The sequence below is a fragment of the Rhinopithecus roxellana genome, chromosome 10, assembly GCF_007565055.1.
Source record: "Rhinopithecus roxellana isolate Shanxi Qingling chromosome 10, ASM756505v1, whole genome shotgun sequence".
In the NCBI taxonomy this organism is placed as follows: domain Eukaryota; kingdom Metazoa; phylum Chordata; class Mammalia; order Primates; family Cercopithecidae; genus Rhinopithecus; species Rhinopithecus roxellana.
This window is the reverse complement of record NC_044558.1, coordinates 19,634,262-19,661,601: the sequence shown is the minus strand read 5'-3', so window position 1 is coordinate 19,661,601 and position 27,340 is coordinate 19,634,262. Positions and strand designations below refer to the sequence as shown.

The window sequence follows — 27,340 nt, the reverse complement described above, 5'->3', positions numbered from 1 at the left end:
TTGAAAGGTGAAGCTACAAAGTTAAATACATAAAGCACAGCAGGAAGGTGATTGGTTTTCACATTGGCATCACAACTATCCATTCTTCTTTTTATCTTATTTTGAAAGGCCAAATCAAAATGTGGGCCCAGGGAAGAAAGGATACGTTAACAGTAACATTAATATAAACTCTATGTTTAACTCCTTGGTAAGACTGGTGAAATTAAAATTAACCTGATTACATAAGACAAAGATACACAATTTATAGATTTTTGTGGTAGAATTTCAGGCACCTAGTCAATAAGGTAGAATGAATTGATATGGTAAAGATCACCTCTTGTTCTAACTACAGAGAAATGCTGGTCAAAATAAGGCAAAGAATTTACATGCTTAGCCCAACTGGAAAGCAAGTAAGGGAAATTCTCAGGCCTTAGTGATAAATAGGGAGCTCAAAGTAAGAGAAAGGAGTATAAATTGAAATTGAAGATCTCCTGGAGATATCAAAACCAAATGTGGACATTCAGGGTATAAGGGCTTGAGTTCAGGATCTATGTGAAGTATGGAGTTAGAATAGATCCCAGCAAAAATCTAGAAAACTGAATGGTTTATAAACCCTGAAATCTATGAAATGGGGCCTAGAAAACTATGCTTATTGATTCAGGAAAGTGTACAGAAAATTCACATTCAGTCCAGGGCCATATCTATGAATCCAATGAAACATTTAAGAGAAACTGGAACTCTAAACCTGTACCAAGCATGGGTGTGGACTCTAAATTCACATAACTCATAAATGGCACAAACCCCCAAGCAAAGAAATTGACAGAAAAACTGGTTCCAAACCAGTGAAACTTGTAGGGCCTTGGTAGAGGCAACCTTGGAACTTCTCTAAGGGAATTCCTCTATAACCCTCAGCATCTGGGACTACCACAGAAAACAATCCCTGCTGTAAATGAAAATACAGAAATGAAATTATAAACCTCATAAGAAAATTAACCACCTTGATGGTGCTTCCCTTGACACAATGGAAAAAAACTGCATACCAAGAAGTAGAGATAATAGGACAATTTAAAGGAGACTTTAAAAGAGGTTGAAAATTGTTTAAAGAGAAAAACAGAATGGAAAAAAATTGTTTGTCAAGAAAAGGGCAGTGATGGCTATCTGTGGCCTTTACAAAAATATGCAGCGCATTAAAGGGTGGGGTGCAGAGTTAGATGAAAGTATTGAAGATCAAATTGTTGCCTTTGAGAAATTTTTAGAAAATCCTGGTAGAAGAGGAGATTAAGATAAGTGGTGAAAATAAAAAAAGATTTTATCCTTTCACCCTCACCTACAATTCTTTCACATCAGATACTTTGGTCTGTTTCTTTTAAAGTGTTTCTAACAGCAATGGTATGGATTTGAAATGCAAATATAATCTGTTATCCAATTCATCAAAAGAAGTCACTCATATAACTGAAGAATGAGTGAAATTCTGATATTCGTCTATTGGTTTATTTCCACTTTTGTCATTAATATTCATGAACATATTGACTAATACGCATATTGGAACTGCACTTGTTTTTCATTTGCAAACATAGGTTCCACAAAAATCAGTGGAAGCACTCTGTGAGAATCAATTGAGTACATGGAATTTACCACAAAATATTGTTTTGTTATTATTTATGTATTTTATAAATGCTGTGACATCCTTTATATCCATAAAATTTGTAAACTTATGTATTTACATGTATACTATTTCTAGAAAGTCAGTTTTAAATATTTACCAATATACCACTGATGTATATCTTCATTATTTATAAGTAGGACTTATAAGATGTGGCTCCTACTCCTCTCCAATTCCCACTTCCTTCTTAAATCCCTCCCCATCTACCCACCACACACAGACACACAGAGGCACACAAACTCTACTACCATCACAACGTCATCACATTTTGATTTACCTCGCAATTTTGTTTGTAAAAGTTTTGGCTCTAAAACCCAATAAAACTCAATGATACATAGATGTTTGAACTCTTTCCCCAGAGACTCTCCTGAACACATTGATAATTTGAGTTTATTCATTTCAAGATGTGTCCAACAAATACAGGGCTGTACAATTTAAGACTGTTGAGATTTCTAGATTTTTAAGATCTCTGAGCAGCCTTCTCAATGCAGATGTTCACAGAGCTCTCTGATAAGGGAGATTGGGGAATTATAGCACAATGAGAGCCAATCCACTGCATGTACGCCACTTTGCAAGAAGCTTCACTTACTTTATTACATAGCACTGAGGCAGCACCTCACAAAGTTCTCTTTATTTTGATAGTCTTCAACCTACTTTAGATGCAAACGTAAGTTGGCTATCTCTACTAACAGGTCACATAGTAACATAGGAATTACTCTGAAAATGCCTGGAGGCAAAACAGTACAGCAGCAAATAGTTAAAATGTTAGATAAGAGTTTGTGCCTAAGCCAGATTTTAGAAATCCCTTGAAACATTATGTTTCAGGTTATCTGCCCAATAAATGCAGAGATCCCTTTCATACCTTTTAGAAGAGGAGGTGCCCATCTCCTGGCACACATTGAGTCCCTGTATCTGGCATAAGAGCTGATCACTTTGGGACTCTCCTCAGAGTATTACATATGATGTTTGGATGGTTTTCCTGTTTTCAGCCATTGACAAGAGGCTTCAGGATATTTATTCAGCATTTGTAGAAACTAGACTGCTGAAACATCTGTCTCTTGTGTTTATTTAACAAGAATCTGTTTAATGGGAGAGTAAAAACATTCCTTCCAGGAGAAATTGCAGCAATAGTCAGTACCTATGTGTAGTGCCAAGAAATGAGCAGTCATTTTTTGATAGACCACCTCAAGGAGGCCCCATTTTACACAGTGCCTTCATTCTGACTTCTTGTTCTATCCAGGCTCCCAGCCGCTTGGATGCTTCCCACTCACACTGAGGTGAATCTTCCCACTCAGTCACCAAACTCAAATACCACTCTTTTCTCGCAACCCCAGACAGACATACCCAGAAATAATGCATTACCAGCTATCTAGATATTAATATTTCTTAATCCAGTCAATTTGATGTCTAAAAATAACCATTATAATTTATATTACCTAATTTTTCTTAAAACATGTAAAAATCAGAATAAACAAATTTCCGTGTAATCTTAATAACAGTGGAGAGTATATTATGATATGTCTTCTCACCAACCAAAAATTAATTTATACTTTTGATTAATGTTAGCTTCAAGGGTAAGGTCAAGTTAGCAGTGCTTAATATTCTCAAAAATAAAGAAAAAAGATAGTCTTTTCATTTGTTTTTTTCACATTATTTCATAAGAAGGAGGCAGTAAAAATAAACAGTTTTAAAACCTGAGTAACAAACAGCTTTGGAAACACAGGCAGACCCTGTGTGGTCCCAGCTACTTGGGAGGCTGAGGTGGGAGGATCACTTGAGCCAGGGAGGTCAAGGCTGCAGTGAGCTGTGGTTGCGCCACTGCACTCCAGCCTGGGTGACAGAGCCAGACCCCATCTCAAAAACAAACAAACAAACAAACAGAAAACTGAGTAACTTTATTTTCTCACTTTTGATTATACTTTGAATTTAAGATTTTTCTAGAAACTCTCATAACTATTTAAAATTTTTCTCAGGTACAATGATAAGATGACTAGAAAAATAGTTGAAAATTGGGTCACCTGAGTTTTCCTTTGGATGTTAAATGGTCGCTTCCTGTCTCCCACTGATAATCAAGAGTCATTTGCTCATTTCTTTTTCTCTCATTCTCAGGTAAGCCTCTGAACATTCCCTGCAAAGCATTCTTCGGATTCAGTGGAGAGTCTGGGCCAATGATCTACTGGATGAAAGGAGAAAAGTTTATTGAAGAACTGGCAGGTCATATTAGAGAAGGTGAAATAAGGTAGAGAGCTTGAATTGCTTATCTTTTTTTGCTGTCTTTGCAGTTATGTAATGAAACATCCTACAAGGGATTCTGCTCAGGATTTTAATTGCAACTCCAAATCATTCCATTCTCTAAAAGCTGATGTTATGGAGAAACCAAGGATGACTGCCTTAAGAAATGCCAATGTGCAAGCTTCTAACATAAGTAGATTTTTCTCCCATTTAAGATTATGTTACCAGGGTATAATGCCCCTCCAAAAGCTACCTAAGCAAATTTCTTTGAGTTTCTAAAGCTAAAACCACTGGTACTCCAATAGTCACAGCAAAGGTCCAGTCTTTGAAGGTGACTCCCCAGACCACTGTGCAAATTGTTCATTTTCTACCTGGGAACAGACAACTTCATATGTCATAAGCGCAAAGATGCAGTGGCAATGGTAAGCTGGTGCTCAGCCAAAATAACTGTTGACTCTTGTTGAATAGTGTTTATTTTTTTCCCAACATCTAATACTTATCTTGAAAATACTGACCCTTCAATTTAGTACATGTTTAGACCTCTTTTCACTCTCCTGTTACGCAAATACCTCTCTGGTTTATAGATATCAATTCTATTGGTTTTCTAATTCTATTTAGTACTTTCTCATTTGTACAAGAAAGATATAAAATATAGGTAACCTTTCCTGACTCACTTAGTTTATGAGGTTTCTCTTTGGTTTCAGAGATGATGATGTGTAGTGTATGTTCCTGATTCTGATAGGAATTGGGATTCTTCCCTCTTCACTCCCATTAAGAATCATGCAGTGGAAATTAATCTAAAATTTTAGTACAACTAATGTTAAAATTTATTCCTTCAGTTTTCTTATTGAATATGCAACAGCACAAATGAGACAAGTACACTTTGTGTTATTTACTATGTTTAAATATTAATTATAATTACTCTCATGACAATTTATCTCTATGTGTCTGCCCAATAACTCTTCTCTAGGGGTTCATAACTTTGAAGGTCTGTGAACCCCTTAAGAGTCTATGCAAAATATTGACTATAGGAGCATATTTCTAGGCAAAATACACATGAAAAGGTGTTTGACATGTTTAGTAATCAAGGAAATGCAAACCAAAACCACATGATACCACTTTATACTCACTAGGATGCACTAGGATGGCTATAATTTAAAAAGTCAGATTATAAACTGAGCACAGTGACTCGGGCCTATAATCCCAGCACTTTGGGAGGCCAAGGTGGGTGGATTGCTTGAGCTCAAGAGTTCGAGACTAGCCTGAGCAACATGACAAAACCCTGTCTTCTCTCCCCCATTCCCCGCCAAGGGAAAAAAAAAATATATATGTGTATATATATATATATATATATATATATATGTGTGTGTGTGTATATATATATATATATATATATGTGTATATATATATATATGTACAAATCTTGGCCAGGCATGGTGGTATGTGCCTGTAGTCCCAGCTACTTGCTACCTGGGAGGCTGAGGTAGGCGGATCACTTGATCCCAGGATGTTGAGGTTGCAGTGAGTCATGATTGCTCTACTACACTCCAGCCTGGGTGACAGAGCTAGACCTTGTCTCAGAAAAAAAAGTCAGATTATAACAAATGTTGGTAAGGATATGAAGAAATGGGAAACCTCATACACTGCTGGTAGGAATAGCCCTCCTAGGGATATAAACAAAATAAATCAAAACATGTGTCTACAAAAAACTTGTCCATGAATGTTCATAGCAGCATTGCTCATAATAGATAAAAATGAAAACAACCTAAATGTCTATCAACTAAGGAATGAATAAATAAAATGTGATACATTCATACAGTTGAATATTATTTAACCATAAAAAACGAAATACTGGCATATACTGCAACATGAATGAACCTTGAAAATGTTCTCAGTGTAAGAAGCCAGAAACAAACAAACAAACAAAAAACACATACTATATTATTCAATTTATATAAAATATCCACAATAAGCAACTTTATAGAAACAGAAAGTAGATTACTGGGTGCTTAGGGTCAGTGGGGAGGAATGGAATATAAATGTGATAGATAAAGTCTATGGGTGTGTTTTTGTATGTGTGATAGAATACAACATAACATAAAATTCATCATTTTAAAATTTACAATTTAATGGCATTCAGTACATTCAGAATTCATACAACCACCACCACTTTCTAGTTCCAGAACATTTTCATCACTCTAAAAGGAAACGTTATACCCATTAAGCAGTCTGGGGCTTCTTTATAAGATAATGAAAATATTATAAAATTGACCATAATGATAGTTTCACGTCTGTGAATATTCTAGAAAATGAGGAATTGTTTACTTTTAATGGGTAGATTATATGGCATATAAATTTTATCTCAATAAAGCTGTTTTTCTTAAAAAAAAAAAAAACCCTTGAAATTAATTGCCTGATACAGAACAGATTTTCAGAAATAAATAATGGGTATATTGCAAATGATTCTAAAGTATTAATTGCCATTTATACTTTGAAGTTTCTAATTAGTAACACTTTATTAGGCAATTTTAACTTAATATTTATTTGAAATCAATACAACTGAATTCATTTTAAATTGTTATAGAAGATACATGTTTAGGATTACTGTCAATCTATCTATGTATAAAAGACCTTAAGGGTCACTTTTCATTCTACAGAACAAGAAACTGGTCCCAAAATGGATGTGTGATAGGTACACTAGTACATAGTTAGTAGCAGAAGTTCCATCACCAAAAAGCTCAGACATATGTTTTGTGATCAAGGGTACTTGAGCCTAAGATAATAATCTCCCTTTTTGTATGTGTGACTGCATATAACTTTTAAAATAAACAGCTTTATCAGAGTATAATTGACATATAATAAATCACACAGTTTAAAGTATGCAATTTGTAAGGGCAGATTGATATATGTATACACCTGTGAAACCATCACCACAATGAAGATAACATATTAATCACCCCCATGTTTCCTGGTGTCCCTTTGAAATCCCTCCCTCCTGCCCTTCTCCAACAACAGGGATCTTCCTATCACTATAAATCAGTCTGCCTTGTCTAGAATTTTATATAAGCAGAATCATACAATAGGCGCTTGATTTTTTCTGGATTATTTCATGTAGCAAAATTATTTTGAGATTTATCCCAGCTTGTTATAGGTGTCAATAGTTCATAGCATTTTTATTGCCAAATAGTATTCCATTATATGATTATACAGAAATTGTTCTCCTCTTCACCTGTTGATGGACATTCAAGTTGTTTCCAATTAGAACTATTATGAAAAAATCTGCTAGGAACGTTCATATATATATCTTTGTATGCACATATACTTTCTTTTCTCTTGCCTGAATAGCTAGACATGGCTTGCTTGAATCGTATAGTAGACATATGTTTAATTTTTAGTTTACTCTTTAAATAAAATTTAAATCATTTTTAAACAAACTTTATTTTTTAGAGTAATTTTTGATTTATAGGAAAATCATGAGGATAGTATATAGAGTTCCTATATACCCCATACCCCGTTTCCCCAATTATCGACATTGGGGACTGCTCCATGTCTAGGTATCCAGGCAGGAGAAAAGGAAATATATGTGTATACGAAGACATGTATACGAATGGTCATAGCAGCTTTCTTCATAATAGTCCAAATTGGAAACAATCCAATGTCCATCAACAGGTGAATAGATGAGCAAATTGTTGTATAGTAATATAATGAAATATACTTGGCAATAAAAAAGGAATGGGCCAGGAGCAGTGGCTCACGTATGTAATCCCAGCACTTTGGGAGGCCGAAGTGGGTGGGTCATGAGGTCAGGAGTTTGAGACCAGCCTGGCCAACATGGTGAAACCCCATCTCTGCTAAAAATACAAAAATTAGCTGGGCATGGTGGCAGTGGTGGCAGGCATCTGTAATCCCAGCTACTCGGGAGGCTAAGAGGATAATTGCTTGAACCCAAGAGGCAGGGGTTGCAGTGAGCTGAGATCATGCCATTGCACTACAGCCCGGGTGACAAGAGTGAAACTCCATCTCAAAAAAAAAAAAAAAAAAAAAAAAGAATCAAAATTAATACATTGTTATTAACTAAAGACATTTCTTTCCACATCTTTCTTTAGTTTTTGTCTACTGTCCTTTTTGTTCTGCAGGATTATTTAACTTTTTAAGAATCCACCTAACTGTATTCCAAACTGGTTATACCATTTTACAAAAGAAAAGGGAGACGCTGCTGCTGTCTCCTGCAGCATATGATTAGACTTGATGGGAGACAAAACATATATACATGAATTGGATAAATCCTGAGCAAGCCACCATATCAGTGGCCGAATGAGTCAACCAGCTAGGAAATGCTATATAGTAAGACAACCTTTCAGAACTTGCACAATGACATTGTTTAACTGATTTTGTTACATCCTCTTTCTCCACCAACTCCCCCAGGAAAATAACTATATTAGCAGTGACGGAAAGTTACAGGACATTTATTTTGAAAATTTTACAAGACCCCACTAGCTAACTAAAGTCACCTTCACAGAAGTGCCAACAAAAAGGCAGAAATTCCCAGCCAACGTAAATATACAGTCACTCATTTTGTAATATAGTCACGAGTAGCCTAATGATGGGGATGATGTTGTATGTAATACATTATTAGGTGATTTCATTATTGTGCAAACATTGAGTGTACATATACAAACCTAGATTATAGCCTACTACACACCTAATCTATATGGTATAGTCTATTGCTCCTAGGCTACAAACCTGTACAGCATATTATTGTACTGAATACTGTAGGCAACTGTAATACAATGGTAAGTATTTGTGTATCTAAACATATCTAAACAAAGAAAAGGTACAGTAAAAATACAGTGTTATAATCTTATGGGGCTACCTTTGTATATGCAAGACATCATTGACTAAAATGTCATCATTCCACTTTCACATGTCTTGTGTGAACTGTGATCTATTTGGAAGCTTGTGTGGTTTCTAGAATTCTTGCTAATACAGGAACTAATTAATTATGTCTTCTAGCCTCCAAAGTCCTTGAAACAAAGCATACAAGATTTTATACAGCACAGCAAATTGGAACAAATCCAGCATTTTAATAGAAAAAAAATTACTAATCATGCTATTAAGGTGAAACAAGAGAAGATTCACATTTTTTCGTAACCCATATACTTTCTCTATAAGGAAGAGTTCTGATGGCAGAATACTGAGAATTTTTAATTAGGGGATTCCTCTCAAAGGCATTTCTGGAAACAAAATTTATTTCTGGATGCATGGCCCTTATTCAGTGCTGTCTCTGTCTGTACAGGACACTGTTAAAAAATACCTTAGACTAGGTAATTTATAAACAACAGAAATGTATTAGTCAAAGTTCTGGAGGCTGGGAAGTCAAGATCAAGATGCCTGCAAATCCAGTGTCTGGAAAGGGCCTGTGATGGCTGGGGTAGCCCTGAAAATCTCTAGAATTCCTTCTTCTATTTTCTTGATGAATAGCCTCTGGCTTCCTTATATCTCTACTAATCTTATCAAATGTTTTCTTGGCCACACTCCTGGTGTTCTCTATTTAACATACTTTTTCATTCTTTGCAACATGGCTGGGCTGAGAATGTCCCAAATTTTTAAATTTTGCTTCCCGTTTGATTATAAATTTCATCTTTAATTCATTTTCTTCTCTCATTTTACTGTAGGCAATCAAGAGAAGCCATGCCACACCCTCATACTTTGCTTAGTGATTTCTTTCACTAAATATCCTATCGCACCACTCACAAGTTCTACCTTCCACAAAGCACTAGGACATGAAGAAAATTCATACAAGTTCTTTGCCACTTTATAACAAGGATGGCTTTCACTTCAGTTCTTAATAATTTGTAAGTCTGAGCCCATATAAAAATGACCTTTACTGTCCATATTTCTATCAATATTCTGATCATGACCACTTAAGTAATCACTAAGGAGATTGAAACTTTCTCTACAGTTCTCCTCTTCTATTGAACCCTCACCAGAATCGCTCCTTACAGTTAGTTCATGTTGATATAGGCTTTTCCTAGCCTGCTCCTCCAAATTATTCCAGCCTCTGTTCATTACGAAGTTCCAAAGCCATTCCACATTTTTTTTTAACCAGAGCACCCCACTGTCAGCACCAATTTTTGTCTTAGTCCATTTGGGATTCTATAACAAGATACCTTAAATGGGTAATTTATAAACAACAAAAATTTGTTGCCCCCAGTTCTGGAGGCTGGGAAGTCCAAGATCAATATGCCGGCAGATTAAGTGTCTGGTGAGGGCCTGTTCCTCGTGAATGGAGCCTTTTGTGTGTTCTCACATGGCAACAAGGGCAAGGGAACTCATTCATGCTTCTTTTATAAGGGCACTAATCCCATTCATGAGGAGGGGAGCCTTCATGATTTAATCACTTCTCAAAGGCCCCACCTCTTACTACTATCACAATGGATATTAGGTGACAGCATATGATTTTTGGGAGATCACAAACATTTAGACCATAGCAAGGGCAATGCTTTGGGCCCATTTAAAAATTGAATCATAGCTCTTGTGCGCACATTTCAAAATTGCATTGTTTAATATAACCAAGCAGTGATGATGTAAATAAATAGCTCTCAGGCAGTTGACTTGTGGAGAAGCTTCCCCAGAGGCACTGGATCTGGCAGGAGGACTAGCCCCTCTGCCTAGGTTCTCAATTTCCTGTGCAGCAGCTTGATCCTAGAAATATGTGTTACAACTTTTCATTTCTTAGTTTGCCACAGAGGAATAGAGGACTTAAAACGATACCTAGTAAAAAAAAGCTTAGATATTTACTGAGGGCTTGATGAGATAATGTCACTAGGACTTCAGTAAGTATAACGTCTGTACTCAGCATTTTCCCTGCAGCTTGAATAGCATTTTAGATCAAATCCTGTCTAAGATTTTGGAGTTCTCATTTGTTTGCTCTCTGGGTCAGTTTCACCACTGTGGTCCCTAGCCTCTCCTGATTTTCAGCCCATTGCCAAAGCACTTAGACCCCACTTTGGGCATACAGATTCCCCTTTATCTCCCTTTAAGCAGAGATTGGCACAGTTCTCCTATGCCTCTGATGATGCTAAGAGACTAAGCCACAAGGAAATCTGAACCCAAATGTGGTAACCATTCACAACTGCTAGTCTATCCCACACAACTGCATCACAACCCTTCCACTAACTCCAGAAAATATAATTTATAGAGATGGTAAAATAATTTTATGTGTGCAATAACATAAGATATAATTGTACAAGTTTGGTTATTTATTTCTACAATTTTAAAATCATTCCAACAATCTGCTCTCTGCCAAGCTCTACCATGCTTATTCAGAGAAGTCAAATAATTATTTTGAGGAAACCTAGTAAGAATCATAAGGGGAAGACTTCTTACTTTCTGTCCTTCTGTTAAAGCTTAATGGGAACTGCTGCAAAGGAGAATCAGAGAGTACCCGCAAAGTGTCCTTTGGGGATAATGATTCTAGGAAGGCCACCTCAGTCCTGTACCACTACAGAATTTCCTTCTTATCAATCTTACAAGAGGCTTAAGAATTTTGTTTTAAAGAATTTGCTAGTGAGGCATGTATTCTACATATCTAATTTAAAAAGTCAGAAAAATTGAACCAGTCCTATTAAACAAGAAATAATAGTATTTTAGATTGCCTACAGGGTTACGCATTGCATCTGATTGTCAAAAAGGACTACATGAATTTCAAGACAATTGCTTTGTCCCAACAGAGAGTCATTTTCAATTATAAATCTCACTTTACAAATAGCCCTATCAATACCTAATGTTTTCTTCCTCAGGCGATACTATAAAACAGTTTACCAAATCTTTTCTAATTCTTGGCCTGAAAAATATATTCAATTTATCTTAATGTTTTCAGAAAAGCTTATTAAAATGCAAATAATTTTATTTACCTTCAGTTCCTGAAAGACTGCGAGATGAATATGGTCTTTGCTTGTTTGTTTTAGTTTTGATTTCTTCACTGCTGCTTTTTACCACTTTCTGGTCTTCTGTTTCATTCCTTTACCTTAACATCCTCTCCTTGCATGAGTGAAATGCTCTAATAAAGGAGAGAATATGATATAGGCATGAAAAGTTTTATTCTTAAAATAAGATGAGTCTATCTTAAAGACCAAAACTAACCTAGTAATGACCCACAAGACACAAGAGCTATGATTCAATTTTTAAAAAGCTTTTTAAAAAGCAATATGAAGCTGTGAATGTTTGTCCCTAAAATACAGAGGAAATAATTGGAGTCCCAGGCAGCCCTAGTGAAAATGATGAGGTGTATTTTGGCAACTTCTCACACAATTTTTAATGTCTTGAAGGACCCCACATGTCCTTGGTGTTCCCAAAGTCGAGGTTCAAAAAGTATTTTCCTTTCTTCCACTCTTAGCTCATCCCACTGGAAGAAGAAATACAGACCAATCACCTTGCTTTAATTTAAATAGATTTCAAATCTCATCACACCTGTATATGAATGTATACATTATAAACAGCATAGTTTTACCTAGGGCCGCACTTAATTTCTAGTTAACTAAAGGTACGTTTTTGAAGGAGTGGTGATTACTATTCATGATTCCAGGGTTGGTCTTAGCCTTGATCTATGCATAAAATACTACAAGTCTACCTAAAACATGTTTGTTGTTTCTCTTCATTTATTGAGCAGACTTTAGATGCTCAGTCTCAACTATGTTGTGTTGGGTTGTAAGCTACTCTAGACAAAAACCTATAATTAGTAAATAATAATAATAATAATAATAATAATCCCAGTTCATCCTTTTATATTACACTGCATATTGCAAAAGCATTTCACATCTTAAAACATATTGGATACCTATAATAACCACCTGAGATACATAGTATTAGCTTTATTTTGCAGATAAAGAAACTGAGGTTTAGAGACTGAGGAAGAGCTGCTACCCTTTAGTGATTGAGAGTTCCTGTGGGGCTAGACTGAATTCACCAAAGCTAGCAAGAATCCTCAATTGTCCAGAATGTTTTGTTGTACTCCACATTTAGATTATAAAAAGTCAAAATCTGTCTGGGACTGAAAGAGTGAAAATCGTTGTGGACTGAGAATAAGCAGCCCTGCTATTAATCAGGCTTGGAGGACAGACAGATAAAGCCAGCTGCAAAGTTAGCAGAAAACACTGTTTCTCCCAAGGTCATGCAGCAGTTATAAAATGCCATAATGACCCCCTTCTCCTTTGAGTGACTACTGCTTTCTTACCAGTGATGCCCCAAACCTGCTTTGCTGCTTACATTTATTACCAGGGAAACCCAACTGCTAAGCTATCCTTGCCCCATAAGAGAACCTAGTCCATAGTTAACCACCATTTCTTCCCATCCTGCCTCAGAAACTCCAACCAATTTAGGATTTACCCCTGCTTCCCTAAGACCTCATCAGAATCTTTCAGTGTAAATGTAAACATTACAAAACTTTCTTCCTTCCTTCAATCAAGGATTAATCCATAGTTCCTCTAGAATGCCCCTCCCTCAATGCATTGAGCCAATAAATCTGATTTTGTCAGACTCTGGGCATGATGCTGGACTTCGACTAATAATGCTTTAATGGGGGGGGGGGGGAAACAAATAACACCAAGAAAGAGATCTTGTTTAATTGAACATTTTAATTTTTTAAAACATACCTCCCATCCTTAATTTTATCAATCGTCATTCCTGGACAATGATTACTCATACTCAGGATAATGACCCAGAAACTCTGCAAGATACCTAGCCATCAAAAGAAGACTCAGAATAGTTCAAGGGACCATTTACGATGAATAGAAATTGGTCTTAGACATTTTATAATTATTTACCTCAATTAAGAAACCAACAGGACTTTCTATTTAAATTTCAGGTGAACAGAAAATTCAATTAGCCAGAATTTCCATCCCTGAACAATTCCATTAACCAAGATTTCACTAAAATTTCATTGCATTTGTGTTTTTTTTTTTTTTTTTTTTTTTTTTTTTGAGGCGGAGTCTCGCTCCGTCGCCCGGACTGGAGTGCAGTGGCCGGATCTCAGCTCACTGCAAGCTCCGCCTCCCGGGTTTACGCCATTCTCCTGCCTCAGCCTCCCGAGTAGCTGGGACCACAGGCGCCCGCCACCTAGCCCGGCCAGTTTTTGTATTTTTAGTAGAGACGGGGTTTCACCGTGTTAGCCAGGATGGTCTCGATCTCCTGACCTCGTGATCCGCCCGTCTCGGCCTCCCAAAGTGCTGGGATTACAGGCTTGAGCCACCGCGCCCGGCCGCATTTGTGTTTTTTATCTGAATGTTATGTTATCATTCCCTTCAGCATTGCTTAGTTTACTTATGATCTTTAGGACAGCAGGCAACACCTACATGTAAATATTAGTACAATGTCTGGTAGAGCAGATTGCTGCTTACAAATAAGTACTTTTTGATAATGAGGACAGCAGAAGTACGAGTAGTGATATTGATGATATGGGCAGACACAGAAGAGTATATAAACTCTCTGGTGGCAGTTCAACATCTTTATAAAACATTCAATGTACCAAGTCCCCTGAAAGAAACTGGACAGTAATTTGGAATTTCCCTGCTAATAAAATCTTTACCTTTTTACTTTCTCCTTTCACTGCCTTAGTTAAATTTATTAGAGGAAGTCAGTAATGAGAAATAATGCACAATAGTTTGAGACAGTATTTGTTTATTAATACTTCCCAGCTTACCACAATGCCAGTCACCTATAACTTTTAAAACATCTGTTTAATGGCATTGAATTGTACTAAAATGCATTAATATAGTGTCTTTCTAGCATTATACACACACACTGTAATTTTTAGAGCAGATTTAAGTTCACAGTAAAATATGGGAACACAGTACAGAGTTCCCATATTACCCCTAAGACTCCCCCCACTATCAATATCCAGCACCACAGTGGTGCATTTGTTGTATTCTATGAACCTACATTGACACATCCTGATCACCCAACGTCTGTGGTTTACATTTAGAGTTCACTCCTAGTGTTGTACAATCCATGGGTTTCAACGGATGTATGATGACATGTATCCACCATTACAGTATCATACAGATGAATTTCACTGCCCTAAAAATCTTCTGTGTTCCACTTTATTTATCTTTCCCACTCCCAAAACTCCTGGCAACTCCTTATCTTTTTACTGTCTCTGAAATGTTGTTTTTTCCAAAATTTCATATAGTTGAAACCACACAGTATATAGCCTTTTCAGAGTGGCTTCTTTCACTTAGTAATATACATTTAAGGTTCCTACATGTCTTTTCATGACATATTACTTTAAAAAATGCATTCATTTATTCAATGTGCCTTTATTGAGTTTTCTTGATGCTACCAGCACCATGCTAGTTGCTGAGGATACAAAAATTAAGGCTCCAGCACACCCTAAACGAGTATTTCCAGTAAAACACCTTTTGAAGAGGCAAAGGAGATTTATTTATTTAATAAGCTTTATTTTTCACAACAGCTTTAGGGTTACAAAGAAGTTAACAGATAAGAGGATACATTTTTTTGAAGAGTTGAGCAGAAAGTACAGAGAACTCTCATATAGCCCCTTTGCCCCTCCTCCCAGTTTCCCATTTTGTTAATGTCTTGACTTACTGTGGCACATTTATTACAATCAATGAAACACTATACATTATTATTAAAGTCCATATTTTACAGTAGAGTTTTTGTGTTATACAGTTCTATGGTTTTTGACAAGTGTAAAATATCATGTATCCAACCATTACTGTATCATACAGAATAGTGTCACTGTCCTAGATATCCCAGAGCTCTGCCTATTCATCTCTCCCTTTCACCTCTAAAACTCTTGGTAACCAATGATCTTTTCACTGTCTTTATAGTTTTGCCTTTTCCAAAATGTCATACGTTTGGAATCCTACAGTATGTAGCCTTTTCAGTCTAACTTCTTTCACTTAGTATATGCATTTAAGGTTTTTCCATGTAGTTCTGTGGCTTGATGGTTAATTTCTTTTTATCAGTGAATAATATTTTATTGTCTGGATGTACCACAGTTGTTTACCTATTCACCTGTTGATTGACATATTGGTTATTTCCAAGTTTTGGCAATTATGAATGAAGCTGCTATAAACACTTGTGTGCAAGTTTTTGCATAGATATAAAAAGTATGACTAATGCATCGTAAGACAATGTTTAGCTTTTTAAGTAACTGCCAAAATATCTTTCAAAGTGGCTGTAACATTTTGCATTCCCACCAGCAATGGATGAGAATTTCTATTGCTTCATATCCTTGCCAAAATTTGATGTTGTCAGTAATATCGGGTTTCAGTCATTCTAATAGGTGTGTAGTATATGTCATTGTCTAAATTTAAAATTCCCTAATGACATACGACATTGAGCATATATTCAGATGCTTATTTGTTATCTGTGTATCTTCTTTGATTAGGTGTCTGTTGAGAACTTTTGACCATTTTTAAATTGGGTTGTTAGTTTTTTTATGGTTGAGTTTTAAGAGGTTTTTGCGAATTCCATATAGAATTTTCTTAATTGGTATATGTTTTGCATATATTTTCTCCCATTTTATGGCTTATCTATTTATTCTTTTAACTGTTTTTCACAAAACAGATGTTTATAATTTTAATAAAGTCCAACTTATCAATCGTTTCTTTCATGGACTACATTTTTGTTGTTGTGTCTAATATTTTATCACCAAACACACAAATGAGGAAGAGAAAGAACACAAATATTACCAGTAAAGAAAACAGAAAACCACGAAACCACAATATAGATGAAGGAAGGAAGGAAGGAAGGAAGGAAGGAAGGAAGGAAGGAAGGAAGGAAGGAAGGAAGGAAGGAAGGAAGGAAGGAAATACAAAATAATCAGAAAGTAATTACAAGATGACAGGAATAAATCCTTACATATTAATAATAACCTTGAATGTAAACAAATTAAATCTCCCACTTAAAATATATAGATTGGCTGAATGAATGTTAAAAGTAACCTAAATATATTCTGCCTAAAAGAAACTCATTTCACCTGTAGAGACACATATAGACTAAAAGTAAAGGGATGGAAAAAATATTCCATGGAAAAGGAAATGAACGGTAAGCAAAAGTAGCTATACATATATCAGATAAAACAGACTTTAAGTCAAAAACAGGAGAAAGAGACAAAGAAGTTCATTATATAATGATAAAGTGATCAATTTGGCAAGGGCTATAGCAATGGCAAACATTTGTACACCTAACACAGGAGCACCCAGGTATATAAAGCAAATATTTTTAGATCTAAAAGGAGAGATAGACATCAATACAATAATATTTGGGGACTTCAACACTCCACTCTCAGAAATAAATAAATTATCTGACAGAAAACAGCAAAGAAACATTAGATTTAAACTGCACCGTAGACCTATTGGATCTAATAGACAATTGCAGAATGTTTCATCCAGCAGCTGCAGAATATACATTCTTCTCATCAGCACATGCAACATTCTCAAGAACAGACTGTATGTTAGGACACAAAACAAGTCTCAACAAATTTCTTAAAATTGAAATCATATCAAGTATCTTCTCAGACCATAATGGACTAAAACTAGAAATTAATAACAAGAGGAGCTTTGAAACCTGTGGGTTACATGGAAATTAATCAACATGCTCCTGCACAATGACTGAGTCAATAAAGAAATTAAGAAATAAATAAAAAATGTCTAGATACAAATGAAAATTGAAACAAAACATACCAAAACCTATGGAATACAACAAAAGCATTACTTGTTTATAGGTATAAATTTGTAGTAAATACAGTTAAAAGTTTATGCTTACATCAAAAAGTAGAAAGATTTGAAACAAACCACCTAACAATGCACCTCAAGGAATTGGAAAAGCAAGAACAAGCCAAACCCCAAATTAGTAGAAAGAAAGAATAGAGATCAGAGCAGAACTAAACAAAATAGACACTAAAAAACTACAAAGGTTCAACAAAATGAAAAGTTATTTTGAAAAAAATAAACAAATTTGATAAACCACTAGCTAGACTAACCAAGAATAAAAGAGAGAGTACCCAAATAAACAAAATTAGAAATGAAAAAGGAGACACTACAACTGATACCAGAGAAATAGAAAAGATTATCAGAAACGACTATGAACAACTATGCACTAACAAACTCGAAAACTTAGGGGAAATGGTTAAACTCATGGATAAATATAACCTGCCAAGATTGAATAAAAAGAAAAGAGATCCTGAACAGACCGATAACAAGTAATGAGATTGAATCAGTAATGTTTCCCAACAAAGAAAACAGTATAAAAAGTTTCTTTTTCCAAAAAAAAAAAAAAAAAAAAAAAAAAAAAGAGAGAAGTACCATATGACCCAGCAATCCCACTACCAGGTATTTATCTAAAGAAAATGGGCCGGGCGCGGTGGCTCAAGCCTGTAATCCCAGCACTTTGGGAGGCCGAGACGGGCGGATCACGAGGTCAGGAGTTCGAGACCATCCTGGCTAACACGGTGAAACCCTGTCTCTACTAAAAAATACGAAAAAAGGTAGCCGGGCGAGGTGGCTGGCGCCTGTAGTCCCAGCTACTTGGGAGGCTGAGGCAGGAGAATGGCGTAAACCCGGGAGGCGGAGCTTGCAGTGAGCTGAGATCCAGCCACTGCACTCCAGCCCGGGCGACAGAGCGAGACTCCGTCTCAAAAAAAAAAAAAAAAAAAGAAAGAAAATGAAATTAGCATCTCAAAGGCATACCTGAACCCCCATGTTTATTGAAGCACTATTGACAATAGCATTAATATGGAATCAACCTAAGTGTCCATCAGTCGGCGAATGGATAAAGAAAATGTAGTATATTTGCACAGTGGAATCCTATTCTGCTGTAAAAAGAATGAAATTATGTAATTTGCAGCAACATGGATGGAACTCGAGGTCATTATGTTAAGTGAAATAAGCCCTGTACTCACTCATATGTAGGAGGTTAAAAAAAAAAATGATTTCATGAAGGTAGAGAGTAGAATGATGATTACCAGAACCTGGGAAGGATGTCAGTGTGCGGCTGGGGTGAGGAAGAGAGGTTGGTTAATGGAAACAAATATATAGTTAGATAGAAGGAATAAGTTCTGATGTTCAATAGTAGGGAATGGTGACTATAGTTAACAACAATGAATTATATATTTCAAAATAGCTGAAAGTGAGGACTTGAAATATTCTCAACACATTGAAATCATAAATGCTCAAGGTGATGGATATCCTAAACACCCTCAGTTGATTATTACACATTCTGTATATGTACCAAAATATTAAATGTACACCATAAATTAAAAATATTATGTATTAATAGAAAATAAAGTGATTATTGATATAGCTGGTTAAACATCTACTGTAACAGTTTTTTTGTTCATTGCTCTTATTGTTTCCTTTTTTGTTTTCCATGCTTTTTCTGCCTTCTCTTGTTTTAATTGAGCATTTTATATTATTCTATTTTTTCTTCTCTCTTAGCATGTTATATGGTTTGATTCTGTGTACTCACCAAATCTCATGTGGAATTTTAGTCCCCAGTGTTGGAGGTGAGGCTGGTGGGAGGTGATTGGATCATGGGAGTGGTCCTTCATGAATGGCTTAGCACCATCCCCTTGGTGCTGCTCTCGTGATAGTGAGTTATTGTGAGATCTGGTTGTTTAAAGTGTGTAGTGTATACCTCCCCACCCCTCTCTTCCTCCTACTCTTGGTATGTGAAGATGCCTTACTCTGCATTTGCCATTCCCTGTTAGTAAAAGCTGCCTGAAGGCTCCCCAGAAGCAGATGCTTCTGTACACCCTGTGGAACTGTGAGCCAATCAAACTTCTTTTCTTATTAATTACCCAGTCTCCGATATTTCTTCATAACAATGTGAGAATGAACTCAAACAGTATATCAATTATATTTAAAAATTTTTAATTTTATCTCTACAGTTTGCAAAATACATTTCTAACTAAGTCCATTTCCAAATAACACTCTACCACGTCGCAAGTAGTGCTGGTGCATGATAACGGAGTATTTCCAATTCCACCATTTTGTAACATTTCTGTCATTAATTTGCCTATTTATAAGCTATAATCACCAAATACATTATTGCTATTATTTTGAACAAACTGTTGCCTGTTAGACAAGGAATAAGAATAATAAAATATTTTATTTTATTTTGATTTATCCCTGCTCTAACACTATTCTTTATGTGGATCCAAATTTCTGATATATTTCACTTTCATTTTCTCTGAAAATCTTTTAACAGTTTTTCCAACACAGGTTGACTGGTGACAAATTCCCTGTTTTAGTTTGTCTGAGAAAGTCTTTATTTATCCATCACCTTTGAAGGAAAATTTAACTGAATATCGCATTCTAGGTTTGTAATTGTTTTATTTCAACACTTTAAATATTTCACTCTCTTCTTGCTTGCATGATTTTCACAGAGAAGTCTGATGAATTTCCTATTCTTGTTTATCTATAGTTGTGATGGGTATTTCTTTTTACCCCTCTGGCTTCTTTCAAGATTTTCTTTGTCTTTAATTTTATGCAGTTAGAAAATGATATGCCTAGGTGTAGTTTTTTTGGTATTTATTCTTCTTTGTGTTCTTTGAGCTTCCTTGATTTGTGGTTTGGTGTCTGTTATTAATTTTAGAAAATTTTCCAAGATTATTAACTAAATATTTCTACTGTTCCTTTCTTCTCTTTCTGGTATTTATTATATGCATATTACTTCTTTTGTAATTGTTCCTAAATTATTGGGCATTTTTTACATTTTTTTGTCCTTTATTCTCTTTGAATTTCAGTTTAGGAGGTTTCTATTGACATATCTTCAAAGGCATTGATTCTTTCTTTGACTGTCAACATATTTTGATTTCTAGAGTTTCCTTTTGATTTTTTCTTAGAGTTTCCATCTCTGGTTACCTTACTAATTTGTTGATATACGTTGTCCACTTTTTTCATTGGAGCCCTTAACATATTAATCATAGTTATCTTACCTTTCCAGTTTGGTAATTTCAAAATCTCTGCCATATCTGAGTTTGGTTCTGAATGTTTGCTTTATGTCTTCAAACTGTGGGGATTTTTTGCTTTGTTTTGTTTTGCTTTGCTTTTTAATATGCCTTGTGACTTTTTTGTTGAAAGCCAGATATGGTGTATTGGGTAAAAGTAACTGAAGTAAATAGGCCTTTAATGTGAGATTTCATGTTTATCTGACTAAAAGTTAGACTGTGTTTACTCTTTGGTATAGCTATAGGTGTCAGAGGCTGAAATTGCCTCTAGTGTTTTTGTTCTTGTCTCCACTGTTTGATTCTTCCTCGAGATTACTTCTTAAATAGGGTCTGAGCTTTGCAGGTTTTTTTTTCCCCCCCAAATAAAATCCCTTATTATTATACAGGAGCCGGATTGATGTTGTGGTACATATTTCAAAATTCTATGATGTCGCATCCTTTAGTGACCTTGTGCCCCTGGTATATTACCTTCATGAATATTTCTTAGATTCCCTCATCCCTTTAGGTGAGAGGAAGACTAGAGTAGTCATTTCCCTTCTCCCAGGTGGGCTAGGCTTTGGTAAAACTGAAGTAGTTTAGGTCACGATAAAGTGGTTTCCCTTGACAGCAAGCCTTTGAAAAGAAAAAGAAAAAGAAAAGGGCCGGGCGCGGTGGCTCACACCTGCAATCCCAGCACTTTGGGAGGCTGAGGCGGGCGGATCACGAGGTCAGGAGATTGAGACCATCCTAGCTAACATGGTGAAATCCCGTCTCTACTAAAAATACAAAAAGTTAGCCGGCCGTGGTGGCGGGAGCCTGTAGTCCCACCTACTGGGGAGGCTGAGGCAGGAGAATGGCGTGAACTCGGGAGGCGGAGCTGTCAGTGAGCTGAGATCGCGCCACTGCACTCCAGCCTGGTCGACAGAGCAAGACTCCATCTCAGAAAAGAAAAGAAACAGGATCTTGCTCTGTCACCCAGGCTGGTGTACAGTAGTACAGTCATAGCTCACTGCAAATTCTAACTCCAAGGTTCAAGTGATTCTCCCACCTCAGCCTCACTGGGAATACAGGTGCACACCATCAAGCTAATGTTTAAAAATTATGTTTAAAAATTATTATTTGTAGATATGGGGTCTTGCTATGTTTCCCAGGCTGGTCTTGAACTCCTGGGCTCAAGTTATCCTCTAGCCTTGGCCTCCTAAGGCCTAGAATTATAGGCATGAACCACTACACTCAATCAACAAGCACTTTTAAAAGGAGAACAAAGTGCTCTGGGCTCATTTTAAAATGGTCAATTTTCCCTTTCCCCCTGCCAGAAGCATAAGGGAACCTTTTTTCCAATCTTCACAGTAAGAACTTAGTGGCGCTTATGTAGGCAAAACTCACAAAATTGTGGGGTCCCCCTAAATATAGGTCTCATGCTGTTTTTAACTCTCAAGATAGTTCATGGTGGGTCTCCAGGAATTTATCTATTACATTTTAAATGTTTGTGCTGGTACTGGCCTTGCTCCTGGGGATCTCATTCCAGTATACTGTGATTCTCTGTATTTGCCTTTCTCTCAACTTTCTGGGGCAGAAGTTTGCCCTGTGACTTGTTACCTGAGGGATTTAAGAAAAGTTGATAATTTTCAGTTTGTTCACCTTTTTTCTTTTTGTGAGAATGAGAGGGACAATTTCCAAACTCTTTGTAGTATTAATTTGTAATAATAGTACAAATCTAAATAAAATTTTGGAACATAGTGATGTCTATCACCTGAACTGGTTACTTTTTATTGTACCAGTGTTCACTGCTGCTATAACTTGCCTTTAATGTTAATATTTAGACCCCTCTAGTTACTACCCCTCCCTCACCTGCCATGGATGCATGCATATATACAAACTCATCAAATTGTATACATTAAATAGGTGAGTTTTTTTGTACATCTATTATGTTTCAATAATCAATTTAAAATGCATGTGGTTCTTACCCTCCCATATAATATCAATACTTGGAATGAGATACTTCTAAGGTCATTTGAAATATATCCCAGGATTCCCTCACTTATAACCTCTACTCTGAAACCAGTCTCTTTAATACCTCTCTTTCACACATTCTGCAAAAAACCTACTCTTGTCTTCTATTCTGGAAAACCCTCCCTTCTTTTCATTTAGCAAGAATTTTCTTAGGCATTTTTTAGATAACTTAGTCAACAGTAGTCTCTCCATTCTATGACATACTGTCATAAGCATGAGTGTACCACCCTGCTTTGCCTTATTCTTTCTATAATTTTCTGCAACTGTGTACATTGTGTCTCCTCATTTAAATTTTAAAGTTTAATGGAAGAAGGGACCACATCTTTTAATGTTCCTATTTCTTGTATGCCAAATATACAGCCCAGAGCCAGGCACTTATTAAAGATTGGAAAAGAATCATTGATGGATTGTTATATTCTTCACAGAATTAGAAAAAAACTATTTAAAAATATATATGGAATCAAAAAAGAGCCCGAATAGCCAAGGCAATCCTAAGCAAAAAGGACAAAGCCTGAGACATCACATTACCTGACTTCAAACTATACTACAAGAATATAGTAGCCAAAATAGCATGGTACTGGTACGAAAACAGACACATAGATCAATGGAACATAAGCAATGCCACCAATCAACAACCATCTGATCTTTGACAAAGTTGACAAAAACAAGCAATGAGGAAAGGACTCCCTATTAAATAAGTGGTGCTGGGATTACTGGGTAGCCATACACAGAAGATTGAAACTGGACTCCTTATACCATATACAAAGATCAACTCAAGATGAATTAAATACTTAAGTGTAAAACCAAAAACTATAAAAATCCTGAAAGATAACCTAGGAAATACCATTATGGACATAGAATCTGGCAAGTATTTCATGACAAAGATGCCAAAAGCAATTGCAACAAAAACAAAATTCGAAAAATTGGACTAATTCAACAAAGGAGCTTCTGCACAGCAAAAAATAAATAAATAAAAATAAAAACTATCAACAGAGTAAACAGACAACATACAGAATGGGAGAAAATATTTGCAAACTATGTACCTGACAAAAGACTAATATCCAGAATCCATAAGGAACTTAAAAAAAAATTTAAAAAAAAACTCCATAAAAAAGTGGGCAAAGAACATGAACACTTTTCAAAAGAAGACATACATGCAGCCAAACAAACATATGTTAAAATGCTCAACATCACTAATCATTAGAGAAATGATCATCAAAACCACAACAAGATACTATCTCACACCAGTCAGAATGGCCACTATTAAAAAGTCAAAAAATAGCAGATGTTGGTGAGGTCGCAGAGAAAGGAGAGTGCTTCTACACTGCTGGTGGGAATGTAAATTAGTTCAGTCATTGTGGAAAGCAGTTTGGCGATTTCTCAAACAACTTAAAAGAGAATTATCAGATACCGAGCAAGATGGCCGAATAGGAACAGCTCCAGTCTCCAACTCCCAGCGCGAGCGACACAGAAGACCGGTGATTTCTGCATTTTCAACTGAGGTACTGGGGTCATCTCACTAGGGAGTGCCGGACAATCGGTGCTGGTCAGCTGCTGCAGCCTGACCAGCGAGAGCTGAAGCAGGGCGAGGCATCGCCTCACCTGGAAGCGCAAGGGGGAAGGGGATCCGTTTTCCTAGCCAGGGGAACTGAGACACACAACACCTGGAAAATCGGGTAACTCCCACCCCAATACTGCGCTGTAAGCATACAGGCACACCAGGAGAATATATCCCACACCTGGCAGGGAGGGTCCCACGCCCACGAAGCCTCCCTCACTGCTAACACAGCAGTCTGCCGCGATCTATCCGCAAGGCAGCAGCGAGGCTGGGGGAGGGGTGCCCGCCATTGCTGAGGCTTAACTAGGTAAACAAAGCCGCTGGGAAGCTCGAACTGGGTGGAGCTCACAGCAGCTCAAGGAAGCCTGCCTGTCTCTGTAGTCTCCACCTCTGGGGACAGCGCACAGCTGAAGACCAACAGGGGAAGTAGCGGGAGCCGGTGCAGACGCGAACGACTCTGTCTGACAGCTTTGGGGAGAGCCGTGGATCTCCCAACGCGGAGGTTGAGATCTGAGAACGGACAGACTGCCTGCTCAGGTGTGTCTCTGACCCCTGAGTAGCCTAGCTGGGAGAAATCCCCCACTAGGGGCAGTCTGACACCCCACACCTCACAGGGTGGCGTACACCCCTGAGAAGAAACTTCCAAAGGAAGAATCAGACAGGTACACTCGCTGTTCAGCAATATTCTATCTTCTGCAACCTCTGCTGCTGATACCCAGGCAAACAGGGTCTGAAGTGGACCTCAAGCAATCTCCAACAGACCAACAGACAGTCCTTCTGACTGTCAGAAGGAAAACTATCAAACAGGAAGGACACCTATACCAAAACCCCATCAGTACGTCACCACCATCAAAGACCAGAGACAGATAAAACCACAAAGATGGGGAAGAAGCAGGGCAGAAAAGCTGGAAATTCAAAAAATAAGAGCGCATCTCCCCCTGCGAAGGAGCGCAGCCCATCGCCAGCAACGGATCAAAGCTGGTCAGAGAATGACTTGGACGAGAGGAGAGAAGAAGGCTTCAGTCCATCAAACTTATCAGAGCTAAAGGAGGAATTACGTACCCAGCGCAAAGAAACTAAAAATCTTGAAAAAAGAGTGGAAGAATTGACAGCTAGACTAATTAATGCAGAGAAGATCATAAACGAAATGACAGAGATGAAAACCATGACACGAGAAATACGTGACAAATGCACAAGCTTCAGTAACCGACTTGATCAACTGGAAGAAAGAGTATCAGCGATTGAAGATCAAATGAATGAAATGAAGCGAGAAGAGAAACCAAAAGAAAAAAGAAGAAAAAGAAATGAGCAAAGCCTGCAAGAAGTATGGGATTACGTAAAAAGACCAAATCTACGTCTGATTGGGGTGCCTGAAAGTGAGGGGGAAAATGGAACCAAGTTGGAAAACACTCTTCAGGATATCATCCAGGAGAACTTCCCCAACCTAGTAGGGCAGGACAACATTCAAATTCAGGAAATACAGAGAACGCCACAAAGATACTCCTCCAGAAGAGCAACTCCAAGACACATAATTGCCAGATTCACCAAAGTTGAAATGAAGGAAAAAATCTTAAGGGCAGCCAGAGAGAAAGGTCGGGTTACCCACAAAGGGAAGCCCATCAGACTAACAGCAGATCTCTCGGCAGAAACTCTACAAGCCAGAAGAGAGTGGGGGCCAATATTCAACGTTCTTAAAGAAAAGAATTTTAAACCCAGAATTTCATATCCAGCCAAACTAAGTTTCATAAGTGAAGGAGAAATAAAATCCTTTACAGATAAGCAAATGCTTAGAGATTTTGTCACCACCAGGCCTGCCTTACAAGAGACCCTGAAGGAAGCCCTAAACATGGAAAGGAACAACCGGTACCAGCCATCACAAAAACATGCCAAAATGTAAAGACCATCGAGGCTAGGAAGAAACTGCATCGACTAACGAGCAAAATAACCAGTTAATATCATAATGGCAGGATCAAGTTCACACATAACAATATTAACCTTAAATGTTAATGGACTAAATACTCCAATTAAAAGACACAGACTGGCAAACTGGATAAAGAGTCAAGACCCATCAGTCTGCTGTATTCAGGAGACCCATCTCACATGCAGAGACATACATAGGCTCAAAATAAAGGGATGGAGGAAGATCTACCAAGCAAATGGAGAACACAAAAAAGCAGGGGTTGCAATCCTTGTCTCTGATAAAACAGACTTTAAACCATCAAAGATCAAAAGAGACAAAGAAGGCCATTACATAATGGTAAAGGGATCAATTCAACAGGAAGAGCTAACTCTCCTAAATATATATGCACCCAATACAGGAGCACCCAGATTCATAAAGCAAGTCCTTAGAGACTTACAAAGAGACTTAGACTCCCATACAATAATAATGGGAGACTTCAACACTCCGCTGTCAACATTAGACAGATCAACGAGACAGAAAGTTAACAAGGATATCCAGGAATTGAACTCATCTCTGCACCAAGCGGACCTAATAGACATCTATAGAACTCTCCACCCCAAATCAACAGAATATACATTCTTCTCAGCACCACATCGCACTTATTCCAAAATTGACCACATAATTGGAAGTAAAGCACTCCTCAGCAAATGTAAAAGAACAGAAATTATAACAAACTGTCTCTCAGACCACAGTGCAATCAAACTAGAACTCAGGACGAAGAAACTCAATCAAAACCGCTCAACTACATGGAAACTGAACAACCTGCTCCTGAATGACTACTGGGTACATAACGAAATGAAAGCGGAAATAAAGATGTTCTTTGAAACCAATGAGAACAAAGATACAACATACCAGAATCTCTGGGACACATTTAAAGCAGTGTGTAGAGGGAAATTTATAGCACTAAATGCCCACAAGAGAAAGCAGGAAAGATCTAAAATTGACACTCTAACATCACAATTAAAAGAACTAGAGAGGCAA

General features: G+C 37.0%; 1 protein-coding gene across 1 annotated transcript in view; it reads left to right on the top strand.

Annotated features, from left to right (window-relative positions):
* The window catches only part of IL1RAPL2 (interleukin 1 receptor accessory protein like 2), a 660,683-nt gene that overhangs the window by 599,519 nt on the left and 33,824 nt on the right, over positions 1-27,340 (top strand). The window contains exon 5 of the mRNA XM_030939417.1: positions 3,752-3,881. Within this exon, the coding sequence (XP_030795277.1) occupies positions 3,752-3,881 (130 nt within the window). The remainder of the gene's footprint in view (positions 1-3,751; positions 3,882-27,340) is intronic.